This window comes from Mobula birostris, chromosome 2 (genome assembly GCF_030028105.1).
Source record: "Mobula birostris isolate sMobBir1 chromosome 2, sMobBir1.hap1, whole genome shotgun sequence".
Taxonomy (NCBI): Eukaryota; Metazoa; Chordata; class Chondrichthyes; order Myliobatiformes; family Myliobatidae; genus Mobula; species Mobula birostris.
The window spans coordinates 132,820,734-132,846,316 of record NC_092371.1 but is presented as its reverse complement, the minus strand read 5'-3'; the positions used below and the strand labels follow the sequence as shown (position 1 = coordinate 132,846,316).

General features: G+C 39.2%; 1 protein-coding gene across 5 annotated transcripts in view; it reads right to left on the bottom strand.

The window, feature by feature from the left end:
- LOC140191307 (cullin-9) overlaps positions 1 to 25,583 on the bottom strand; it is a 332,978-nt gene that overhangs the window by 284,369 nt on the left and 23,026 nt on the right. For 3 of the 5 annotated variants that reach the window (XM_072248607.1, XM_072248588.1, XM_072248598.1), the window contains exon 2: positions 15,123 to 15,740. In XM_072248607.1, coding sequence (XP_072104708.1) covers positions 15,123 to 15,729 — 607 coding nt within the window. In that variant the 5' untranslated portion in view covers positions 15,730 to 15,740. Of the gene's footprint in view, positions 1 to 15,122; positions 15,741 to 15,819; positions 15,919 to 23,287; positions 23,460 to 25,583 lie in introns of those variants that run through there. The other 2 variants (XM_072248616.1, XM_072248624.1) reach the window with 2 other exon arrangements.

Genomic DNA, 25,583 nt, shown 5'->3' with positions numbered 1-25,583 from the left:
ACTGCATTCCTTGGAGTTTAGAAGAATGAGGGGGGACCTCACAGAAACATTTCGAATGTTGAAAGGTATGGACAGAGTGGATGTGGCAAAGTTGTTTCCCATGATGGAAGAGTCTAGTACGAGAGGGCATGCAGGTCAGTGGGACTAGGTGAGAGTAAGAGTTTGGCACGGACTAGAAGGGCCGAGATGGCTTGTTTCTGTGCTGTAATTGTTATATGGTTATATGACTTAAGGATTGAAGGGCACCCATTCAGAACGGAGATGCAAAGAAATTTTTTTAGCCAGAGGGTGGTGAATCTATAGAATTTGTTGCCACGGGCGGCAGTGGAGGCCAAGTCATTGGGTGTATTTAAGGCAGAGAACCCTCCTTAAGCACTCTCTTGGGCTGCTCCGGGTGTCTCTGGCTTTTGAAGCAAACACAGTGCTTTTTATACATATGCAGTCACGTACACAGATACAGGTGGGTTCACCCCCTTAGTTTCTGTACAGATGAGTATTGTTTAACTTATCAGCCATAAATTGTTCGTGTAACAGCTTAAATACCCTTATGTCTAGGAACACCAGACATAAACTTACACCTCGGAGCTTCCCACCCTTGAAACAGGCATTCCTTATAATGCTTATCTAGCAAGCACTATGTTTCTTAACAGCAGTTAATCAAACAGTGGTACAAGTTGTTCTTAGTCAAGGACTGAAGTTACATGGGTTGCATAACAAGAATAATATCACCCACTCAGCTTATCTTGTGAGAAACACTTGTGCTTCTACGCTTTTCGTCAAAGTCTTAGCCGCTATGACCCTTACAAAATAGCCAGGGTCACAAGAGGCCTGCGAGATGCTCACTTCTTAACGTTATATTACATTCCCTCCTTTTATCATTTCATGATAATACATTCAGACTGGGGCCAAAAATAAATTTCTTAGCTCATACAGACACATCTTGCAACATGTATTAATACAAACTAATAACACACACATAGCAGTAACAGCAATTGTAATTGTAATAAGCCCATGCAGCAAATGGGAACCACAGGAACCGCCTAATAGCCAACCTGACCACCCATTACCTGGTTTGGGACTTTGCCTGAGATCATCTAATTGTTTCTCAATGGACTGAATAGCATGTGTTATATTATATGATTCGTCTGTGACGTGGGTGATACACTTGTCCCTTACTAAGGTACATACTCCTTACTGAGCCAACTGGTAGTCTACAGCATACCAGGTCTGTTGGACGTACAGTCGCAACTCTGCAAGCTCTTTATTTATGGCCTCCAGTCCTTCCATAGTACTGTTTCCCAGCACAGTCAGCCCACAAATAAGGTAGTTCTGATTTTTTGAGGCTATGGTCCCTGCCGAACCCCCTAGAGAGAGTACTCAGAAACCCATAACTGACTTCTGCATATCTGTCAAACCACAAAGAAGACTGCTTCCTTCTGTTTGCACATGTTCTGTAATAATTAACAACTCTTTGTATGGTATAAAAGCCAATCACGCAGTTGGCAGTCACGCGGGGCAGGTATTACACAAGTCATGCTGCCAAAGTGCAAAGTTCTAAAAATCATTCCCTTTTTCCCCAACACCCTTAAACCTTCATCACAAGTATATCAAAGCATGGAATTGGTGCCAACAAACCTATAGTTGGGGATTGCAAAAGAAATTAAAACTAAGGCTAACTAATTGAAAGTCTTCAAAGGAGTATGATATAAATGTGAACAAAATTAAAGTTTTAGTACCATAAATTAATGATCTTATGAAAATTAAAGAAAATGCCTCGCAAATTTGACGTTGGTAGTAGGTAAATTATTGGAAGGAGTACTGAGAGATAGGATCTACAAGTATTCGGACAGACAGGAACTTATTAGGGAGAGTCAACATGGCTTTGTGCGTGGTAGGTCATGTTTAACCAATCTATTAGAGTTTTTCGAGGAGGTTACCAGGAAAGTGGTGAAGGGAAGGCAGTGGATGTTGTCTACATGGACTTCAGTAAGGCCTTTGACAAGGTCCCGCATGGGAGGTTAGTTAGGAAGTTTCAGTCACTCAGTATACATGGAGAGGTAGTAAATTGGATTAGACATTGGCTCAATGGAAGAAGCCAGAGAGTGGTAGTGGAGGATTGCTTCTCTGAGTGGAGGCCTGTGACTAGTGGTGTGCCACAGGGATCAGTGCTGGGTCCATTGTTATTTGTCATCTATATCAATGATCTTGATGATAATGTGGTAAATTGGATCAGCAAATTTGCTGATGATACAAAGATTGGAGGTGTAGTGGACAGTAAGGAGACTTTCAAAGCTTGCAGAGGGATTTGGACCAGCTGGAAAAACGGGCTGAAAAATGGCAGATGGAGTTTAATACAGAAAAGTGTGAGGTATTGCACTTTGGAAGGACAAACCAAGGTAGAACGTACAAGGTAAATGGTAGGGCACTGAGGAGTGCAGTAGAACAGAGGGATCTGGGAATACAGATACAAAATTCCTTAAAAGTGGCGTCACAGGTAGATAGGGTCGTAAAGAGAGCTTTGGTACATTGGCCTTTTATACTCAATACTTTGATTAATAGAGTTGGAATGTTATGGTGAGGTTGTATAAGGCATTGATGAGGCCGAATTTAGAGTATTGTGTACAGTTTTGGTCACCAAGTTACAGGAAGGATATTAATAAGGTTGAAAGAGTAGAGAGAAGGTTTACAAGGATGTTGCCAGGACTTGAGAAACTGAGTTACAGAGAAAGGTTGAATAGATTAGGACTTTGTTCCCTGGAGCGTAGAAGAATGAGGAGAGATTTGATAGAGGTATATAAAATTATGATGGGTACAGTTAGGGTGAATGCAAGCAGGCTTTTTCCACTGAGGCAAGAGGGGAAAAAACCAGAGGACATGGGTTAAGATTGAAGGGGGAAAAGTTTAAAAGGAACATTGGGGGGGGGCTTCTTCATACAGAGAGTGGTGGGAGTTTGGAATGAGCTGCTAGATGAAGTGATAAATGCGGGCTCACTTTTAACATTTAAGAAAAACTTGGACAGGTACTTGGATGAGAGGTGTATGGAGGGATATGGTCCAGGTGCAGGTCAGTGGGACTAGGCAGAAAAATGGTCTGGCACAGCCAAGAAGGGCCAAAAGGCCTGTTTCTGTGCTGTAATGTTCTTATGGTTCTAAGTGCAATCTTGTTATGAGGACTTTACATGTTTCACCTTTCATCAGAGATGTCCCTCAAATTACAAGGCATGTTTTGACTATACATATACCAGAGCACCCATGAGATGACATAGGCCCACATGGCAGTGTGTCAAATGTCAGTGCACGAAATCCTGTTTAAGGCAGAAAATCTTCTGTATCTACTACCTCTTCTGCACACATTTTTTAAAAAAGAGCCTTCATTAATCATATGTCGATGATTATTGAAGGACAAATATGCACTGGAAGAGCAAAAAGAGCATCTATGGGAAAGGAAGGAGCAGCTTAAGTTGGAGGAAGAAATTGCTGCACACATAGCTAATGTTAATGTGCTAAGAGCTTTAAGTGAAACAAGTGCTAAAAGTGCTCCAGCAGGACAGTCTTCTGGTGTGAGTTCCTCTATTGAAAAGGCACAAAGAAAAACAAAAGCACCCATGTCAATGTTGATTTATTTATTCCTCAAATGTTTGAAACATGAACAAGACCCCCAACATTTTGGTAATGAACAGAAAATTGCACCCGCCTACATCCAAAATGCTCTTTCTTCAGTACCTATCAAATCTGAAAAAGTGAAAGCTCTTTAAGGCTACAGTCTTTTTTTTTTTTAAAAGAGGCTGTTGTAATGCCATGGAAGAAGTGCAGTAGTGCAGTACGTGCGTGAGCTGGACATGCCTGCTAATGTCGACTGTTGTAAAGAAGTTGCCCTGTGCAAGCGAGCTAGCTGGAGTGTTTGCTGACATCTTCAACTGCACCTTGCTTAAAGTCTAAGGTCCCCTCGTGTTTTAAGAAGGCAACAATAATCCTAGTGCCGAAGAAGAGCAAGGTGGTATGCCTAAATGGCTATCGACCTGTGGCTCTGACATCAATTTCTGTGAAGTGCTTCGAGAGATTGGTTATGGCACACATCAACCTCAGCCTACTGGTCAACCTCGACGCTTTGCAATTCGCCTACTGGAGCAACAGGTCAATGGCAGATGCCATCTCTCCGGCCCTACATTCCTCCTTAGAACACCTGGAGAATAAAGATGCATACGTAAGGCTCCTTCTCAGTGACTGGATTGGGTATTGTGTAATGAACCGGTGGTGATTATCGAGAATGAGGTGAAGGAACCCTTAGGAGGCAGTGATCATAACATGATTGAGTTCACTGTGACATGATTTGAGTTCACTGTGACATTTGAAAAAGAGAAGCTGAAATCTGATGTGTCGGTATTTCAGTGGAGTAAAGGAAATTACAGTGGCATGAGAGAGGAACTGGCCAAAGTTGACCGGAAAGGGACACTGGCGGGAAAGACGGCAGAGCAGCAGTGGCTGGAGTTTATGCGAGAAGTGAGGAAGGTGCAAGACAGGTATATTCCAGAAAAGAAGAAATTTTCAAATGGAAAAAGGATGCAACAGTGGTTGACAAGAGAAGTCAAAGCCAAAGTTAAAGCAAAGGAGAGGGCATACAGGGAAGCAAAAATTAGTGGGAAGACAGAGGATTAGGAAGTTTTTAAAACCTCACAAAAGGAAACTAAGAAGGTCATTAAGAGAGAAAAGATTAACTATGAAAGGAAGCTTGCAAATAATATCAAAGAGGATACTAAAAGCTTTTTCAAGTATATAAAGAGTAAAAGACAGGTGAGAGTAGATATAGGACCGATAGAAAATGATGCTGGAGAAATTGTAATGGAAGATAAGGAGATGGCAGAGAAATTGAACGAGTATTTTGCATTAGTCTTCACTGAGGAAGACAGCAGTATACCGGACATTCAAGGGTGGGAGGGAAGAGAAGTGTGCGCAGTCACAATTACGACAGAGAAAGTACTCAGGAAGCTGAATAATCTAAAGGTAGATAAATCACCCGGACCAGATGGAATGCACCCACGTGTTCTGAAGGAAGTAGCTGTGGGGATTGCAGAGGCATTAGCGATGATCTTTCAAAAGTCAATAGATTCTGGCATGGTTCCGGAGGACTGGAAGATTGCAAATGACTCTCCGCTATTCATGAAGGGGGCAAGGAAGCAAAAAGGAAATTATAGACCTGTTAGCTTGACATCCGTGGTTGGGAAGTTGTTGGAGTTGATTGTCAAGGATGAGGTTACAGAGTACCTGGAGGCATATGACAAGATAGGCAGAACTCAGCATGGATTCCTTAAAGGAAAATCCTGCCTGACAAACCTGTTACAATTTTTTGAGGAAATTACCAGTAGTCTAGACAAGGAAGATGCAGTGGATGTTGTATATTTGCATAAGAGAACTTTGGAAAGGTACGTGGATGGGTAGGTAGTGGCAAAAGATGAGAGGTGACCTGATAGAGATGTATAAGATGATGAGAGGCATCGATCGTGTGGATAGTCAGAGGCTTTTTCGCAGGGCTGAAATGGCTAACATAAGAGGGCACAGTTTTAAGGTGCTTGGATGTAGGTACAGAGGTGATGTCAGCGGTAAGTATTTTTTAAAATAAACGCAGAGAGTGGTGAGTGCGTGGAATGGGCTGCCGGCAACGGTGGTGGAGGCGGATACGATAGGATCTTTTAAGAGACTCCTGGATAGGTATCTGGTGCTTAGAAAAACAGTGGGTTATGGGAAACCCCAGGCAATTTTTAAATTAAGTACATGTTCGGCACAGCATTATGGGCCGAAGGGCCTATATTGTGCTGTAGGTTTTCTAGGTTTCTATGTAGTCTGTGCCTAACCATTTAAACTGCCCACACCAAGACCATAGCCCCCCATATACCTACCCATCCACGTACCTATCCAAAGTTGTCTTATGCATTGAAAATGAGTTCGCATGCAATACTTGCGCTGACAGCTCATTCCATACCCATAGCCCTTTAAGTGAAGGTTTCCCCTTAAGTTCCCCTTAAATTTTTCACCTTTCACCCTTAAACCATGGCCTCTAGCTATAGTCCCACCCAACCTCAGTGGAAAAGGCCTGCATTTACCCTATCTACCCTCAATTTTGTATACCTCTATCAAATCTTCCCGCAGTCTCCTACATTCCAAGGAATAAAGTCCTAATCTATTCAATCTTTCCTTGTAACTAAGGTCCTCCAGTGCCGGCAGCATCATTGTATATTTTCTGTATTCTTTTAACCTTACTTACATTTTTCCTGTAAGTAGATGACAAAAACTGCACACAACATTTCAAATTAGGCCTCACCCATGTCTTATACAACTTCAACATAATGTCCTGTACTCAATACTTGATCTATTAGACCAATGTGCCAGAAGCTCTTTTTACAGCCCTATCAACCTGTGATGCTACATTCAATGAATTATGGACCCAGATCCCTTTGTTCTACTGCACTCCTCAGTGCTTTACCTTTCAATGTGTAAGACCAGTGGTCTTACTGAAATGCAACAACTCTCACTTGTCTACATTAAATTCTGTCGGCCATTTTTCAGCCCATTTTTCCAGCCGGTCCAAATCCCGCTGCAAGGCGTGGTAGTCATCTTGGGTGTCCACTACACCCCAATCTTGGTGTCATCCGCAAATTTGAAGTAAGAGCCAAACTGCATTCAATTCAAATTAAAGGAATAGGTCACGTTTATTTTAAAAATATCAGCAGTTTGATGCAATACTTTGCCATTTTGTCTACTGCTTTACAAGGGTGCCAACCATGCTGCACTTACCCATATTTCCATAGGCAGCTGCTTGGGATCCATCGCTTTGCATTTAAATCTCCCAATTTAGTCCCATGCTTACAACAGTTCCAGCCAAGATTCCCACAGGCTCGCTAATCTTTGGAGCTCATAGAAGTTAATGAGAGGTTTAATTGATGTGAAAAAGGTGGTCTTAATGGAACAGATATAAATAAATTATTCTCATTGGCAGAAGTCAGGAACAGATAAATGGGCAAAGAATTAGTATTATGGTTGAGGAGCATAGAAAAGAATTAGTGTCCTGGAACTAACTGGATAGCACTCAGAAATAGACAAAGGGCCAAATGATCACATAGGATTCCTTGAAAAAGTGGAAGTTTGTATAGATCAGACTACTTACTCAATATAAATATTGAATATATTGGCTTGTAGGTTATTTTAAATACTGATAATACTGAATTTAATGTTAATCGCAAATTGCACAAAAACATCAATAAAAAGCATTTTGTATGCTTGAGCAACCAGAGAAGCAATGGAGTATTGGATGTAATATTAAGAGATCACGTGTTGGAGGTAACACATTAGTATGGACAGGGGATTGGTTAATAGGCAGAAAATAAGTAGAAGTAAAAGGCCATTTTCATGTTGGCAGCATGTGACCATGGGGATCATTGTTGAAATTACAAAGGTTTAGATATGACTTGGAAGAAGCAAGAAAATGTATGGTCGCGGACAAGACAAATCTAAGTGGAAAAGCAAATAGACAATTTTTCTAGAGATTGGTTTATGCAAGTGGTCAAAGTATTGGAATTCAATGTGGGAAAATATGAGTTAGTTCATTTTGGAAAAACAGAACAGATCCATTTCAATGTAAAGAGGGAAAAAAAGGCACAGATGGAGCCAGGTGAGAGGAGATTGGAGATAGAGACAGAGGCTGAATAGGTGACAAGAGAAAAAACAGCCCACATATGCTAGAATCCAATAACTAACAAAGATGATGTAGAACCAGATAAGGGAGTGATAAAGGACAATTAGAACCATTTTGAAAAGGAGATAAGAGAACCAAAAAGTGTAGCATATGATAGACAGAGAAAAGAGCACATTGAATGTGGATTATCTGTAGTTGAAAAAATTGATGTTAATACCAGTGGTCCCTAATCACCGGGCCGCGGACCGGTACCAGGCCGCAAAGCATGTGCTACCGGGTCGCAAGGAAACGATATGATTTGGCGATATGAAACAATATGAGTCAGCAACACCTTTCCTTATTCCCTGTCACGCACTGTTGGACTTGAAATAACCTTCCAAATCATACCAAATAACACATAAAACCTAAAATAACACTAATGTATAGTAAAAACAGGAATGATAAATACACAGCCATTCTCCAGATGGCGCTCACGCAGTGAGGTCACTTCTCAGCTTCGCTCCGTTACTTTTTCATTTTATATCTATAATCACCTTTATTTAATTCTACTTTTAACTCTGGATTTTGAACTTCGAAGAGATGAGTAGAGAACCAGCTACAAAACCGAAAGTTCAAGACGCTAAACTTGCAAAAGACGCCGATGGTGACGGAAAAAGAAACTCGATCCTAAACATCCTGAGATAACTTACGAAGTGTTGATGAATTTGTTTCAGGATCATGCTGATGAAATACGCCGAAGCTTTAAAGAAGAGATTACGGCAATTTTGCAAACTTTTGGTGCGCTTGATCATCAAGTTCAACAGCAACAAAACACTATCACTGAATTGAAGGAAGATGCACGAAAGAAAGATGAAAAAAAATCCAGAGTTTGGAACAAAATGTTTTTTTGACAGATAAACAGTTGGCGAGTCTTAAATTTAAGATTACTGATTTGGAAAACCAATCCAGAAGAAAGAACTTACTTTTAATTGGTTTCCCCGAGGGAGTTGAGACAGGAGACCCTTCAGTATTCTTCTCGAAACTTTTAAAGACTGCGTTTAGCTCTGAGTTCCCGGATGACCCTCCATTGCTTGACAGTGCTCACAGAATTTTTCAGAATAAATCAGATTCTGAAGCTAAACCGAGGCCAGCAATCATCCAATATCATTATGTTCATGTTAAAGAGCAACTCATACGAGTAGCCCGTCGGCAGGGAATGATTAAATTTGAAAACCATCAATTCCGGTTGTATGAGGACTTCAGCCCTGAGTTAATGAGAGCACGATTGACTTTCAAACCTCTGATGATGCAATGGCTACTAAAAAGATCTTAAACCAGCGTTACAGTATCCTGCTCGCTTAAGAATTTCTCCTCTGAACAGCTCGTGACTTTTTTTTCATTTTTTCAACTCTACAAGTGCTGCTCGAAGCTTTCTGGAAGAATTTGAATCAGCCGCCACGGTTTAGCTAATATACGATCTTTGTGATATTAGCTTTGGCTTCTCATGTTTTTTTTTCCAATTTCTATTAATCATACGATTCATTTTTGAAAATTGACTTTTATAAGTCTAAGACTTTCAGTTTTGAACAGTAGTGTTGCTATTCTTTATAGTTAATTTTACCGTTATTATCGGTTATTTTCTACTTTTTTTAATAATGTATGCAGGGGAATATTATGTTTTTTTCCCCCCGTGGCATAATTAAGATGGCGTTTTGTTTTCTTCTTTCCATTACACTTTTGTTTTTTCACCACGCCATCTTTTTGGGTTCTTCTCCCTATAATACTTCTCTTTCCGGTTACGCCTTTTCTTATACTTAACTGTTTTGCCTTACAAATATTTTACATTGAATAATATGTATCGGTATCTCTTTTCTTTTTATTTTATTAGCATGTTAGTGATTATACTGCTAAGGTATTTTATTTTACTGTATTTGTTAAGTTTATTGTTTTTTTGCTGTTATAGTGTAGTATTTTCTTAGGTGGTCTTTTTACCAACATATACTTGGGAGCTGCCTTCTGGAGAAATGGGGGTAGATTTAGTCTTAGCTTGCTTTCTGGCCTCTCTTGGCTCAGTTTTAGGGTTTCTTGGGCGGTAGGCAGGGAGGCTTTTTCTTTTCTCCCCCCCCCCCCCCAATCGAGCTAATTCTGAACTACAACAATGTCTGCTTTGTCGCAACTTCCGTTTCCTTTCTGAATGCTGGTTCCTCTTCCGGTTACATGGGTTTATACTCTGGTTAACCCTTTATATACCAAAAGACTGATTTATGGTTAACATGGCTCAGAGGATTAACTTTGTTTCTTGGAATACGAATGGACTAAACCATCCAATTAAAAGGAAAAAGATTTTTAAAGTATTCCATAGAATGAATACCCATATTATTTTTGCCCAAGAAACTCGTGAGGAAAGAGGATAATCAGCACTTTTTTTTAAGTTTTGGAAGGAACAGCAGTATCACAAACTCCAAAGCTAAAGTAAGAGGAGTTTCAATTTTCATAGATTCTTCAATGGCTTTTGTACATCACAACACCTTCTCTGACCCGAATGGTAGATTCTTGTTAATTACTGGTTTACTTTTTAATAAGAAAATTGTTATGGTTAATGTTTATGCCCTGAATGTGGATTACCCTGAATTTTTTAAACAATTATTTACCTCTTTTCCTAATTTAAGTGACTATGTTGATAATGGGGGGTGACTTTAATTGTTGCTTAAATCCTTCAATGGATAAATCTGTACCAACTCAGGTACTACCGAACAAGTCGGCCTCTCTTATCAATTCGTTTTTGATCGATTCTGGAATCTCCAAGATTTTTACATCCTAAGGATAAAGAATTTTCCTTTTTTCCCCCACACATACATCATACTTATTCTAGGATCGACTATTTTTTTTATAGACTCTCGTCTAATTCCATCTGTAATTGAGTGTAACTATGATATCATTGCCATATCTGATCATGCACCATTGAATCTCTCTATTAAGTTATGGGATATGCCTTATAATACCAGACAATGGCGTTTTAATTCTAACCTACTTCAAGATTCAGATTTTGTAAAATTTATCAAGGATCAGATTGACTTCTTTTTTTTAACCAATACTATGGATGAAATTTCCAGCAGTGCTACATGGGATACTTTTAAAGCTTATATCCGTGGTCAGATCATTTCTTACTCGGCTGCATTGAAAAAACACACTAAGATTGAAATATTGGTGTTGATTGACAAGATTAAAGACATCGATAAACAATATGCCATTACTCCCAATGAGGAGTTTTATAAACAGAGAGTTGAACTTCAAATGGAACATAGTTTATTTTTAACATCTTCAATAGAAAATCAATTAATGAAAACAAGAAGTGAGTTTTATATACATAGTGATAAATCTGGTAAATTATTAGCCAATCAATTAAAAACATCTTCGATTAAACATCAAATTAATAAGATTTGTAAACCTAATGATATTTCTACAGTTGATCATGATGAGATTAATAAATCTTTTCAAGAATTTTATACATCTTTATATCAGTCAGAACTTCCTCATGATCCTGGAGAGACGCAAGGTTTTTTTTAGGAATTTGAACTTCCCAAAATTAACACCCGACGAACGTTTAAAGTTAGAAACACCTATTACTGATGAAGAAATAATGGGTGCTATTTCTTCAATGAATTCTGGTAGATCACCTGGCCCAGATGGTTATACAGCAGAATTTTTTTTAAGTTTTTCTCTACTATTCTTTCTCCACAGTTCTGCAGAGTTTTTAGAGATGCAATTATTATAGGTAAACTGCCACAATCATTTTATGGAGCTTCCATTTCCTTAATTTTAAAGAAAAATAAGGATCCTACTGAATGTGCATCATACAGACGGATATCATTATTGAATGTTGATTCCAAGATTTTTTCTAAAATACTAGCATCTTGGTTAGAAAAGGTATTACCTCAATTTATTTCTGTGGATCAAACTGGATTTAGCAAAAATCGCTACTCATCCTTTAATATTAGGAGATTAATAAATACTATTTATACTCTTTCACTGAGAACTCCAGAATGTGTTATCTCATTAGATGCTGAGAAAGCTTTTGACAGAGTTGAATGGCCATATTTATTTACTACGCTTGAGAAGTTTAATCTTAGCCCGATGTTTATATCCTGGATTAAATTGATATATCATACTCCCTTAGCTTCAGTTTTGACTAACAATCAAAGATCTCCCTTTTTTCGATTATTTCGTGGCACTAGACAGGGCTGTCCTTCAAGTCCTTTATTATTTGATATTGCTTAGAACCTTTAGCAATTGCAATTCGAGATTCATCAAACATTTTTGGGATTACTCGTGGGAAGGAGATACATAAGTTATCATTATATGCAGATGATTTACCATTATATATGTCTGACCCAGAAAAATCTATTCCTGCAACTTTATCCTTGTTGGATAAGTTCAGTAAATTTTCTGGTTACAAACTGAATCTTCATAAGAGTGAACTTTTTCTGTTAAATATGATGGTTCCAATTTATAAATATTCACCATTTAGATTAGTTACTGATCAATTTACTTATTTAGGAGTTAAAATTACTAAGAAGCACAAGGATTTATTTAAGGTTAATTTTTTTACCCTTACTTGATCAGATTAAAGGTTTGATAACTAAATGGTCACCAATGTTTTTGTCATTAATTGGTCAGATCAACGCTGTCAAGTTGATTATTTTACCTAAGTTTCTATATTTATTTCATGCATTGCCAATTTTTACTCCAAAATCCTTTTTTGATAACGTGGATTCAAAAATTTCCTCATACATATGGCAGAATAAAAATCCTAGATTAGGTAAAAGACACTTACAGAAGCCCAAAAGGGAGGGTGGCTTAGCATTGCCAAACTTTAGATTCTACTATTGGGCAATTAATATTCATTATTTAAAATTTTGGACATGGAATTCGGATACAGTTCCAAGTCCACAATGGGTCAATCTTGAATGCAATTCTGTTTCAGGATTTTCGTTGGGTTCTATTTTAGGGACCCCACTTCCTTTTGACTTTTCTAAACTGGACAAACAAACGGATAACCCAATAGTTAAATATACTCTTCGAATATGGTTTCAGTTTCGAAAATTTTTTGAACTGAATCAATTCATTTTAACTAGCCCTATTATATCTAATTTTCTTTTTCAACCTTTTTTGGATTAAGCATATCTGGTTTGGAAAACAAAGGGTATAATACATTTTTCTGATTTATTTTCAGATAATTGTTTTATGTCTTTTGAACAATTATCTAATAAATATAATTTACCTAGATCACAATTTTTTAAGATATCTACAGATCAGAAACTTTTTAAATACTGTTCTTACTACCTTTTCGATTTCATATTCTATTGATACATTGGAAAAAATTTTGGATTTAAACCTTTTTCAGAAAGGTTCAATAGCAATTATTTATAATATGATAAGGAAAATAAATCCAGATGTTTCCAATACAATTAAGAATGACTTGGAAAGGGAACTTAAGCTTATCTTACCTACTGAGAAATGGCAAAAAATTTTTCAATTAGTTAATCTTCCTCTATTTGTGCCAAACATGCGTTGATACAGTTCAAAGTTGTACATAGGGCTTATTATATGTCTAAGGATAAATTAGCTCGTTATTACTCTCATATAAACCCTATATGAGCCGTCTCTATTTCCTGAGGAGACTGAGGTCCTTTAACATCTACCGGACGATGCTGAGGATGTTCTACGAGTCTGTGGTGGCCAGTGCTATCATGTTTGCTGTTGTATGCTGGGGCAGCAGGCTGAGGGTAGCAGACACCAACAGAATCAACAAACTCATTCGTAAGGCTAGTGTTGTTGTGGGGATGGAACTGGACTCTCTCACAGTGGTGTCTGAAAAGAAGATGCTGTCTAAGTTGCATGCCATCTTGGTCAATGTCTCCCATCCACTACATAATGTACTGGGTGGGAACAGGAGTACATTCAGCCAGAGACTCATTCCTCCGAGATGCAGCACAGAGTGTCATAGGAAGTCATTCCTGCCTGTGGCCATCAAACTTTACAACTCCTCCCTTGGAGGGTCAGACACCCTGAGCCGATAGGCTGGTCCTGGACTTATTTCATAATTTACTGGCATAATTTACATATTACTATTTAACTATTTATGGTTCTATTACTATTATTTATGGTGCAACTGTAACGAAAACCAATTTCCCCCGGGACCAATAAAGTACGACTATGACTATGTGATAGATGTCATTCAGAGATAGCTTCATTAATTCATATGTTCTGGTCTTGCCCTTTATTGAAGAAATACTGGGATGATATTTTTGATATTATTTCCACTGTCTTGAACATTGATTTACAACCTCATCCCATTACTGCCATTTTTGGTTTACCAATGATTGAAAAACATCATTTGACCCCTTCAGTTTGTCGGATGATCGCTTTTGTTACTTCAATGGCTAGAAGATCTATACTATTGAATTGGAAAGAGATTAATCCTCCTACAACATTTCATTGGGTTTCTCAAACTATATCTTGTTTAAATCTAGAAAAAATTAGAAGTGCTATTTTTGACCCATCTATTAAATTTGATGAGACTTGGACACCATTTATTCAATACTTCCACATGATGTAATTTGTCCTGCCAATCTATTTTGTGATTTCATTACATAGGGAGAGGAGCAGAAGTGGCGACACTATTGGTTCTATCTGAGATATCATAATAGCCCTTCCTTTTCTTTTTTTTTCCCCCCGTAATTTTCTTTAGTTTGGGTAGATTATTTTTTTAGGGTATTTTTTTCTTTTTCTTACGATATTTTATATTTTATGTATACTCTTTTTATATTTTGTTGTTAATCTGTGTGATTTTGGGATGTTTCTAACTATGTGCGACCTGACTGTAAACTTTAATAAATATCAATTAACATAATCTTAATTATTATGTACTTTTTGTAACATGTTTGTTGTTGAAACTAATAAAAAGATTAAAAAAGATAAATACACAACCTATATAAAGTAGAAATAATGTATGTACAGTGTAGTTTCACTTAACAGAATCGGGAAGATTAAGCCAAAACTGATTTGTAGAGGGAAAAAAGAAATCAGCACATACACGCATGCACATGTCACACATGCACACACAGGTGCCCACGCAAGGCTTCATGGTCATGGTAGTCTTTCTCAGGGTAAACACAAGTGTCCCATATTTGACTGCTACTTTTGTCCCTTATTTGGGAGTGAGAAAGTTGGCAACCCAACTTGAACACCCCCCGCCCCCCCACCCCCCGGTCCGCAAGAATATTGTCAACATTAAACTGGTCCGCGGGCAAAAAACATTGGGGATCCCTGTTAATACTATTGAGTTGTACTATCCAGGCAGAACGTGTTCTTCTAGTCTGCATTCAGACCTTTCCAAAATGGAATTACCAAGTCATACAGTGGTTGAAATTTTGTTGAACAATGAACATCCTACCTGCATCATGTGAAGCAAGGGCTCGAAGCATCTTTCCAGCACTCCTGCGAGTTTGTGTTTCCTTGTTACAGAGTAATTCCATAAGCACATCCAAAGCTCCTGTCTCTTTAAACACCCCAACTAGTGAACCAATACTAGCATAGGCACTCAGAACATGAATTGTGTGCGAAATATTCAGGGATGAGTCTGGTCCAGATTTGCGAGACATCTGCCGTCTTGCTCTTTGCACCAAGTGTTTGACATCTTCCTTCATGTCAAGTAACTCTACATCATCAAATGTGACATCAGAATCAACATTCACTGGCTCCTGTTCAACTTTCACTCTCTGACTCTCAGGTTTCCGTTTCCCCAGGAGTGTTGGACAGTTGGCATATACATCTTCAGCTGACATCCACATTAAAATATTGTCTGCTTTGTTGTCACTAGAACTGCTTCCTCCATTGCTGCTGCCTCCACCTCCGCTGTCATCTATACTCAGCACGTTCCAGCGAATTAGGTACTCTGTAAGACCATCATGTGAACGGCGCTGTCGGATCAGCTCTTCTGGATATGCCTGCATTTTTGGCCCAAGCTGGACCAGGAGGTTTTTGCTACGCCGTTCACCCATTTTGTTAGTACCTGAACAAAAAGTTACAATTATTTTTTTGCAGTAAAGTTTCTTTAATACTTCATAATCCAACAGCTGCAAAATACTTACTCAGATCCCAAGTTTAACCACTAGTCGCACTTTCTGGAATAATTCTACTGTAGTAGGGCAATTGTGTCTTAAAATGCAATGACTTTGTAGTTCTTCTGCAGATCTAATAGTCGCAGTTGTGTGTAGATACTTGAAATGCACATTAGGAATAGTTAAATACATTAGCAATCATGTTAAGGATACACTGAATAACTAAAAAAGCATACAGTCATACCCCAACTTGACAACTGTTTTTGGGTTCTGATTTTGGCAACTGCAATTTATCAAGGCTCAGTAGATGAGATGACTGTAATATTTATATCTATCAGGAGTCTAATCGTACAGAAAAAACAAAGTTTGGCCAACCTATTCTTGTAACTAACACAGTCCAACAGAGGTAACATACTAGTGAACCTCCTCTGCAAGCACTCCAAGTGTGGTGACCAAAACGTGCACAGAAATCCCAATTGATTGCAGCTCAGTGTTGAACACCATCATACCCTTAGTACTAATCAACACGCTCCAAAATCTAGGCTACTGTACCTCTGTCTGCAGCTGGATTCTTGACTACTATACTGGGAGACCACAGTCAGTGAAGACTAGAAATAACCCCTCCACCTCACTAACGATCAACTCTAGCGCACCTCAGGATACACGCTTAGCTCACTGCTCTACTGTCTCTATACCCATGACTGTGTAGCTAGGCACAGCTCAAATCCATCTATAAATTTGCCAATGACTCAACCATTGGCAGAATTTCAAATGGTGACAATGTGGTGTATAGGAGTGAAAGAAATCAGCTAGTTGAGTGTGTCACAATAACCACCTTGCACTCAATGTCAATAAGACCAAAGAATTGATTGTGGATTTTAAAAAGAGAAAGTCAAGGGAACAGACATCAGCCTTCATTGAGGGATCAGCAGTGGAACAGGTGAGCAGTTTCAAACTCCTGGGTTTCATCATCTCTGAAGATCTATCCTGGGTCCAATATATTGATGCAACTACAAAGGCAGCAACAGTAACTATATATTAAGAGTTTGAGGAGATTTGGCATGTGATGCGGCCTGGAAGACTAGCACACTTTCAGGTTGCCGGATTTTTGTGGCACTGGAGACGGGCTGATTCAAGACCCATGCCTCTGACTGAGGAGTCGCAGGAGAACAAGGAACATCAAGAGCAGCGGGTTAGCTGCTGGCTGTGTGTCCAGAGACTGAGCCTCAGAGGCGATTCACTGGGCGTGGAGCTCAGAAAAAGCGATGCAATGGACTTTTAACATCATAAGTCAGCCAGTTGTTTGTTATGTCTCCCCTCTCGCTATGAAACGGGGACATTTGCTTCCCTTATTAGGGAGAGAGAAAGCCTTTGCTATGTCGAATACCAAGTGAACAAGTAGTCTTAGAGATGCTGCAAGTCTGTGTCTTTATTGATGCTTTGCTGCACACTTGAATGCTCGGTGGATGGAGCCAATGCTTTTTTTTGCTGGTGGGGGGGGGGGGTCATTGTCTTTCTGCTGCTTGTGCGTGGGAGGGAGGGGCTCTAACTTTTAACTGCCATTCAGTCTTTGGGGCACTCCTCTGTTTTAGTGGATGATTGCAAAGTAGTTCACGATTTATATTGTATACTTTTCTCTGACATTAAATGTACCTATTAAACCTATTGATGTCACCAAAGACTCACAAATTTCCACAGATGTATTCTGATTGGTTATCTCACTGTCTGGTACGGAGGGACCACTGCACAGGATCGGAAAATGTTGCAAAGTTGCACATCACGGGCACTAGACTCTCCAACATTGAGGCAATGCCTCAAAAAGGAAGCATCTACCATAAAGGACCCAAGACATGCCCTCTTCTCTTTGCTACATCAAGGTGATATTATGGAGCTCGAAGACACACAATGTTTCAGGGACAGCTTCTTCCTCCTCCTCCATCAGATTTCTGCTGAATGGACAATGCACTACTCATTTTAACCTAATTTTTAATATACATTTCTTCATGTAATTTAGTATTTTTTAAAATTTTGTATTCCAATGTACTGCTGCCATTAAACAGCAAATTTCATGACATATGCCAGCAATACTAAACCTGATTTTGATTTAGCCTAATGAAAGCTTTTAAAGCTGCAACTTATGGATTTTTATACTCATTCTCCCGATGGAAAGAAGGTGTATGCCATACACCTTCTTTACCATTCTATCCACTTGTATTGCCACTTTCAAAGAGCAATGGCAGGGTTGAAAAACACTAGACTTATGGACACCACTACATACAAATGAGCTTCGATAATATAGAGTTCAAATAGCTGGCATAAATATATTCTTACAGGCAGAAGAACTCGTTATTTTCTTCCCACTTTCAGTAATTGTTCTTTTTTTAAAAAAATTAGTCGTACATATTTATGATAAGTCATTACAATATTGTAGAGGGATAGTTACTACAAAGTGAATTTGTTTATTTTTTGACTTACTGTAAAAGTGGAACCTGTTTGCTAATAGAGGATGGCCTATAGTTTCATCTTGCATTTGACTTCTCAAAATGGGTTAACTTATGCTTGTCAGGATTAAACTCTTATGTTCTACTACTCTACCTGAAATTCCAACCATATTACTAATGTGGTCCCAGCACTGATCTAAACACCACCACTTTCAGTCAAAAAACAACCCCTCTACCACTACCCTGTCTTCTTTGACCAACCCAATTTTGGATCTAATTTACCTCACATTTAACTTTAGCTTCCAGACAAAATTACCAGTATCTGCCACTTCCTGCAACAGTACCACCATTTGGGTGTATGAATAAGATCCAGACAACAAGAAAAAGATGTAGTCTCACCCTGTAAAGAAAACTGTAGCTGCAACTCCTCTGAAACTGCACAGATCAATAGGAACTACACTTAGACTCACAAAGAGCCCATTGGAAGCAGAAAGTATCAAAGATAAGAACATTAATAAAATGGTCACACCACAGATTCAGCCAGACAGCAGACAACATCAGGAAGGATGGGCAGTGCAGGACACCAGTGGCTATTCCCCTAACTGGATATTAGTTGGTGGTGGTATTGGGTTGGGGGAGGTAGAGAGAGCAGTAGAGCTAGAGTTTACTCTTACAGAGGAAATCAGCAGCCGCTGCACTGATGGCATCATAACTTACTCTGTTACACACCACAGGAGGTAATAAAGACTAGATGAGCAATAGCAGCAAAAGACCCAACAGTCAGGGGGACAGACAGAGATTTCTGTGACTGCAAGCAAGACTCCAGTATAGTATGCTGCCTCCCAGTTGCCTGGCTCAACATTTCTCAGAGCAGGTACACAAGATTCTCAAAGGCGAAGGTGAGCAGTCAGGGGTCACAGTCCAGCTTGGTATTAATGACGTAAGTAAGAGGAGAGATGTGATCCTGCAAAGCAAATGTAAGGAGTTGAAAAGCAGAACCTCAAAGTTTGTACTCTTTAAACTAGCAAAACACAATACTGGGATCCCAAATAACAGTGAGCAGGTAGAAACACGAGAGACTGTAAATACTGGCAGAATAAAAAGGTGGGGCAAGGTGTAGGAGCACTAGCTGGCAGGAGACAGGAAAATCCCAATGAGAGGAAAGCAGCAGATAGGTAGGTAGGGAGGGGGAAGTGGCAATAATGACTCGTACATAGACAAGACCAGTGGAAAGTTCCGACAAACAGAAGGGAGAGGGGCAGCAGGCTGAACTGCATTTGCTTTAATTCAAGTAGCCACACAGGCAAGACAGATGAACCAGGAGCTTGGATCACCATGTGCGATTATCATAATGTTGCAATTATGGAAACATCTTTGAGGGAAGGTCAGCTGAGAGCTTAATGCTCTAGTATATATATGTTTCAGACATGACAAAGGGATGTTACACCATTGATCAGGAAGATCATTAAAGCATTACTCAAGGAGGATATCCTAGAGGTATCATCTAATGAAGGTAGACCCTAGGAATAGGAAAGGGACAGTCACTTTGAAATCAAAACTACATGCCTCCCAATAGTCAGCAGTAATTAGAAAAACAGACTGTAATAAGATTTAAGAGCAACAATATCATATTAGTGGGGACAGGAATTAAACTTTTGCATTGTTGAACAGGATTCCCTTAGCACTTTGATGAGATGGAATCCATAATACATATCTAAGAGGGTTTTTGAAGTATGTGGTGAATGCTACTCAGGAGGGGGCTGTACTGGCATGCATCTTGGGAGCAAGAGGATGCGCAAATGATAGAAGTGCCTGTGTAAGAACCCCTTGCGAACAGTGACAGCAGTTTAGTTAGCTTCAAGGGTGTGACAAAGCTAGAGAAGATGCAGAAATGATTGACAAGGATGTTGCCTGCACTGGAGGCTTTGAGTTATAAAGAAAGACTGGAAAGGCTTGGAGCCAACAGGCTGAGGGATGACCCCTTATACAAGTTTATAAAATTATAAGATTAAAACAAAGATAAGGTAAAGAGGACCTGACAGAGGAATATTGGGGCAGCAACCAAAATGGAAAAACAACACCTGAGAAGTGGAGTGGCATTTAAAAACCAGAGAATAAGAATTCAGAGTCACCATGTAAGAAGCAATGTTGACATATTGAGATTTGACTTTGGAAAAGAAGAAAGCAGATGTCACGTATAGGAAATTGGTAATGCATGAGGTTTAGAGGGAATACAGTTGAGGGGGTAAAAAAGCAAAAGAGGTCAGGAATTGTATTTATAAATTGGATTAAGGAATCTCCAAAGACCTCAGCATGGATGACAGAAGCCAAAACAGCCCATTTCTGTGCTATACAATTCTATCAAAACAATGATTATTTTTCATCAAAGGAAACCTAGAGGAAGTTTTACCAAAATGTTTCCTCAGTATTTATGATCTACTCTTACAATACATAAATCCTGTCAACAACTGAATTCTCTTTAATGAAAGAGTAATGTGCTCAATCACATATGAACATAGGAAAACTAAAACTGCACCCATGCTTGATCTTTCCTTTTTTCTCAGTCACAACCTCAAGCAATGACAATCTTAAATATAAATGGAAACTTCTGGAAATAACTAAGACAGAATTTTTTTGCAAGAAATTAGAGTTAACATTTTAGGTCTATGCTCAATTATTTCCAACTTTTTTGATCTTATTACAAAAGCAGTTGCTAGGTTTTGATAAGTTTCTACTTTCTGACACATTAACTCTACTGGTTGGTAAATTCCTGGCAACCTTAATTCACCTCAGAATCTAAGACTTTAGCCAATCACCAATGTGAGTGCAATTGTGTTTGCAGAAACTATGCAAAGATGATTGGACTCACATGTTTTAACAAAATGCTAGATAATAATTACTATTTCTGGCAAAACATTTAGGCCCAGGATTTTAAGAAGTTCCAGTCAGAGTTCACATCAGGAATGGATTTTGCAAAGTTTATTCCTCAAGGATTTTTGGCACAAATTCAAAAAAAAAGAGGGAGAAAATTTGCAAGGGAACAATTCTGAACCTGAACAAGGAACAAATCACCTTCCAGAACAATTCAAATCACGTAACAGGGAAGGTAACTATACAAGTAACAAAATGCAATGTTCATGTGATTATGCTAATCAAGTTAGCAGATACTGTGCTAGAATTAGAGACTTTGAGCTAAATACCACGTTAATTTTCTACGGCACAAGCTCCTTGTTTCACCACAAAAACAGAAAATAATAGGAGAGAAATCTGAAAGTTAAACAAAAAATACTGATAATTTGGTCAGGCCACATCCTGTAGAGGAATTAAGAATTAACATTTAAAAATCAATGTTCAACAATTTCCACACTTTTTGCTTTTATTACAAAAGCAAGCAAGAGGACTACAGGAGAAAACCAGAGGTCCATGAGCCTGTCCTCATCAGGGGATCAGAGGTGGAGATGGTAAGCAACTTTAAATTCCTCAGTATTATCATTTCAAAGGTGCTGTCCTAGGTCTATGACACCAGTGCTATTACAAAGCAGGCATGGCAGTGCCTCTACTTTCTTAGAAGTTTGCAAAGACTCAGCATGCCATCTGAAACTCTGACAAACCTATAGTTATATGGCGGAGAGTATTAAGACTGGTTGCATCATAGCCTGGTATGGAAATACCCAATACTCTTGAACAGAAAAGCCTACAAAAACACTATATTTAGTGGATACAGACCAGTCCATCTCAGGAAAAGCCCTCCCCCCACCCCCCGCCCCCCCACCATTGAGCACATCTATAAGGAGCGCTGTTGCAGGAAAGCAGCACCCCACCATCCAGGCCTTACTCTCTTCTCACTGCTGACATCAGGAAGGCGGTAAAGGAGCCCTGGGTCCCTCACCACCAGGTTCAGGAACAGTTATTACCCTTTATCCATCAGGCTCTTGAAACAGAGTGGATAACTTCACTCGCTGAACTGATTCCATTACCTATGAACTCACTTTCAAGGACTCTACAACTCATGTCCTCAATATTACTTTTTTTTTAAGTTAGTATTTTGCCCTCTTTCTTTTTTGTCTTTCCAAAATTTGTGGTCTTTCATAATCAACTGTTTGTTTATCTTTGCTGTGTGAAGTTTCTCACTGATTTCATTGAATTGCATTTACTGAGAATGCCTGCTAGAAAATCTCAGGGTTAGTATATGGTGATATACATGTACTTTGATAATAAATTTACTTTGAACTTTTAAGTTTTAATACTTTCTAATTTTGATATATTAACTCTTTGCCAGCTGAGAAGTTTCACTTTGCTTTCAATACCTCTCTCAATTGAATCTTAGACAGGAAATTTTTGACTGAGAGTTCCTGACCGTCTGTCACAGTTGAAATAAAAGTTATTTTGTCCCCATTCTTAAACATGCAGCTGAGTGAAAGACACTTCAAGGATAGCAATAGCTAATCCAACCCAAATCAAAAATCTTAAGCCTTCACCATTCTAAAATGAAAAATTATTTCAGAGCCACAGGACCAAAAAAATCCAACCATTAAACTCAGAGGAAGTAAATTCAGAGGCCAACTGTATTTGCCTCATACTTCGAATGGAGGCCCAAAATTTTCATTTGATGAATTTTTCATTCAAAAATGATGGCATGATCATGTTTGTTCACTATTGCTTTGCAGCACTTGGTAATAATTTCTGTGATGATTTGTGCATATTGACTCATATCCTTGTAACCACAGTCCACAGCTGTGAGACTATGAAGAATCCTGTAAACATATTTTCTTTGGTCAGCAAACATCAAGAGTTTAAGGAACTTTGGGAGGAATCAGGAATCTCTATGAGCGACTGCTTAAGTTTTGAGAAAACCTCACATTAACCACAACTGTGAAGCAAGTTCCAAGAACAGTTGAGAATTTTTACTTTGTTTCTGATCTTTGATCATTGTTAAGATCTATTAACCCATTATAAATTATATTATCCACTCTATCAAACATAATCACATCAATGTTGAGATAGGTCCTCAACTTATCCAACAATATTTTATTAATAATATGTTAAGTCATACCTACCAAAAAGACTCAGTTTCTGTCATATTGCACAGGTCAGATGATACCACATGGAGGAACAAAGCTATCAGTTTGCTTTTCCAACAAGTTCCCAATTGGATTTCAGCTTTCAATTCCTCTCCCAAAATAAGCCAGATTGTTCTCAATTCCAAATTCAGTTTCTGACACTGGGAATCTGGGAAAATCAGGTCATGCACTTCAGTATGTTACGTACATGCAACTCTAAAAATCTCTCTGTAACAAGTTGTTTGTGCTGCACAGCTTTCTCTTTCCCATAGGCAGAGTTCTTAAAGGCACGGTCCATAATGAGTAACATTTAAGATTCCATCACATCTCCCTCCTGTCGGGAAAAATTTTGATCTAGGAGCAAATTTTTTTCTCTATCTATAGATTACAAAGCATAGAGCAATATGTATGTAATTATCAGGTACCATGTTACGTTTCTTTGAAATGTAAGCTAGAGGATGTTCAATATCATCATCACTCCTTTGTAACAATACTGCCCCGGCAGCTTCATCACTGGCATCTACAGCTATAGAAAATGGTTTTGTAAAATCAGGTGCTTTGAGTACAGGTTGATAACATAGAATAGTTTTCAGTTGTTCACATGCCTCTTGAGAGGACCCATTCCAAACAAACATTTCGCCCTTTTTTAGTAGGTTCATTAGGGCAGCGGTCCCCAACCACTGGGCCGCAAAGCATGCGCTACCGGGCCGCGAGGAAACGATATGATTTGGCGATAGGAGTCAGCTGGACCTTTCCTCATTTCCAGTCACGGCCACTTTTGAGCCATTACGCATGTAAGATCATTACCCGTGCGTCATCCATGTCAGCGCGGGAAGGAGATCAACTCCTCGAGCTTGCAGGTTATGGCAGGCTGAAAAGTATGTTTGACATAAGATCTCTGTCGGCATTCTGGATCAAAGTCAAGGCTAAATATCCTGAGATAGCCACGAAAGCACTGAAAACGTTCCTTCCATTTCCAACATTTTTCTGCGAAGCGGAGTTTTCTGCAATGAATGCAACGAAAACTAAATTGCGGAATAGACTGGACATAAGGAAACCCGTTCGAGTATCGCTGTCTCCCATCACCCCTCGATAGGACCGTCTTGTTGCAGGGAAACAAGCCCAGGGCTCCCACTGATTCAGCATTGTTGGTGTGTTGCAATGATTTTATATGGGGAAAATATGCGCTGTGTGTTTAATATCCAAATGTTACTTAAAATGTTATGATGCTATTGACTTACTTATATAACCATATAACAATTACAGCACGGAAACAGGCCATCTCTGCCCTTCTAGTCCGTGCCGAACGCCACTCTCACCTAATCCCACCGACCTGCACTCAGCCCATAATCCTCCATTCCTTTCCTGTCCAGATACCTATCCAATTTTTCTTTAAGTGATAATATCGAACCTGCCTCTACCACTTCTACTGGAAGTTCGTTTAACACTTACTTCAAACTCCCCTGATAATTGTCTTATCACTATATTCATGCGAGGAAAATATGCGCTGTGTGTTTAATATTAAATTCGTTAGATAAATCATTTTAGAAACGAACTTATCAACTATATTCCGGTCATGATTAACCCCCCCCCCACCCGAACAGAATCGCCAAAAAGGATTTGCGCGGGGTTGGGGGGGGGGGGGGCGGGAATCGGCAGATCACGACGCGCATGCGCACTGGTGCCCGCGCAAGGTTTCATGGTCATTGTAGTCTTTTTAGGGTAAACACAACGTATTTGACTACTACTCTTGTCCGTTGGCAAGCCTACCCCCACACCCCCCCCCCACCGGGTCGGCCGGTCCACAAAAATATTGTCAATATTAAAACCGTCCGCAGTGCAAAATAGGTTGGGGACCCCTGCATTAGGGGGAAGAGTGATATCTGCGAAGTTTTTATAAAACTTATGGTAATACCCAACCACACCCAAAAACCGTCTTACAGCTTTCTTGCCCATCGGAACAGGAACCTCAACGATGACCTAAACCTTGGCTTGAACAGGAGCCAATTGGCCCTGGCCTGCTACATAGCCAAGATAAGTAACAGTGGCATGGCCAAATTCACTTTTAGCGAGGTTAACAGTAAGCTTGGTCTTGGGAAGTCTGTCAAACAGTTTCTCTACTGCCGAGATATGCTCTTCCCACGTGTCACTCTGTACAATCAAATCATCAATATAAGCCTTCTGTATTTTCTAATCCTCGAATCACAGAATTAATCGGGTGTTCCAATAACATAATTCAGCACACTGACACATTCTCTCTGATCAGACCACTGCTCTCTGAGCAAGGTTAAGC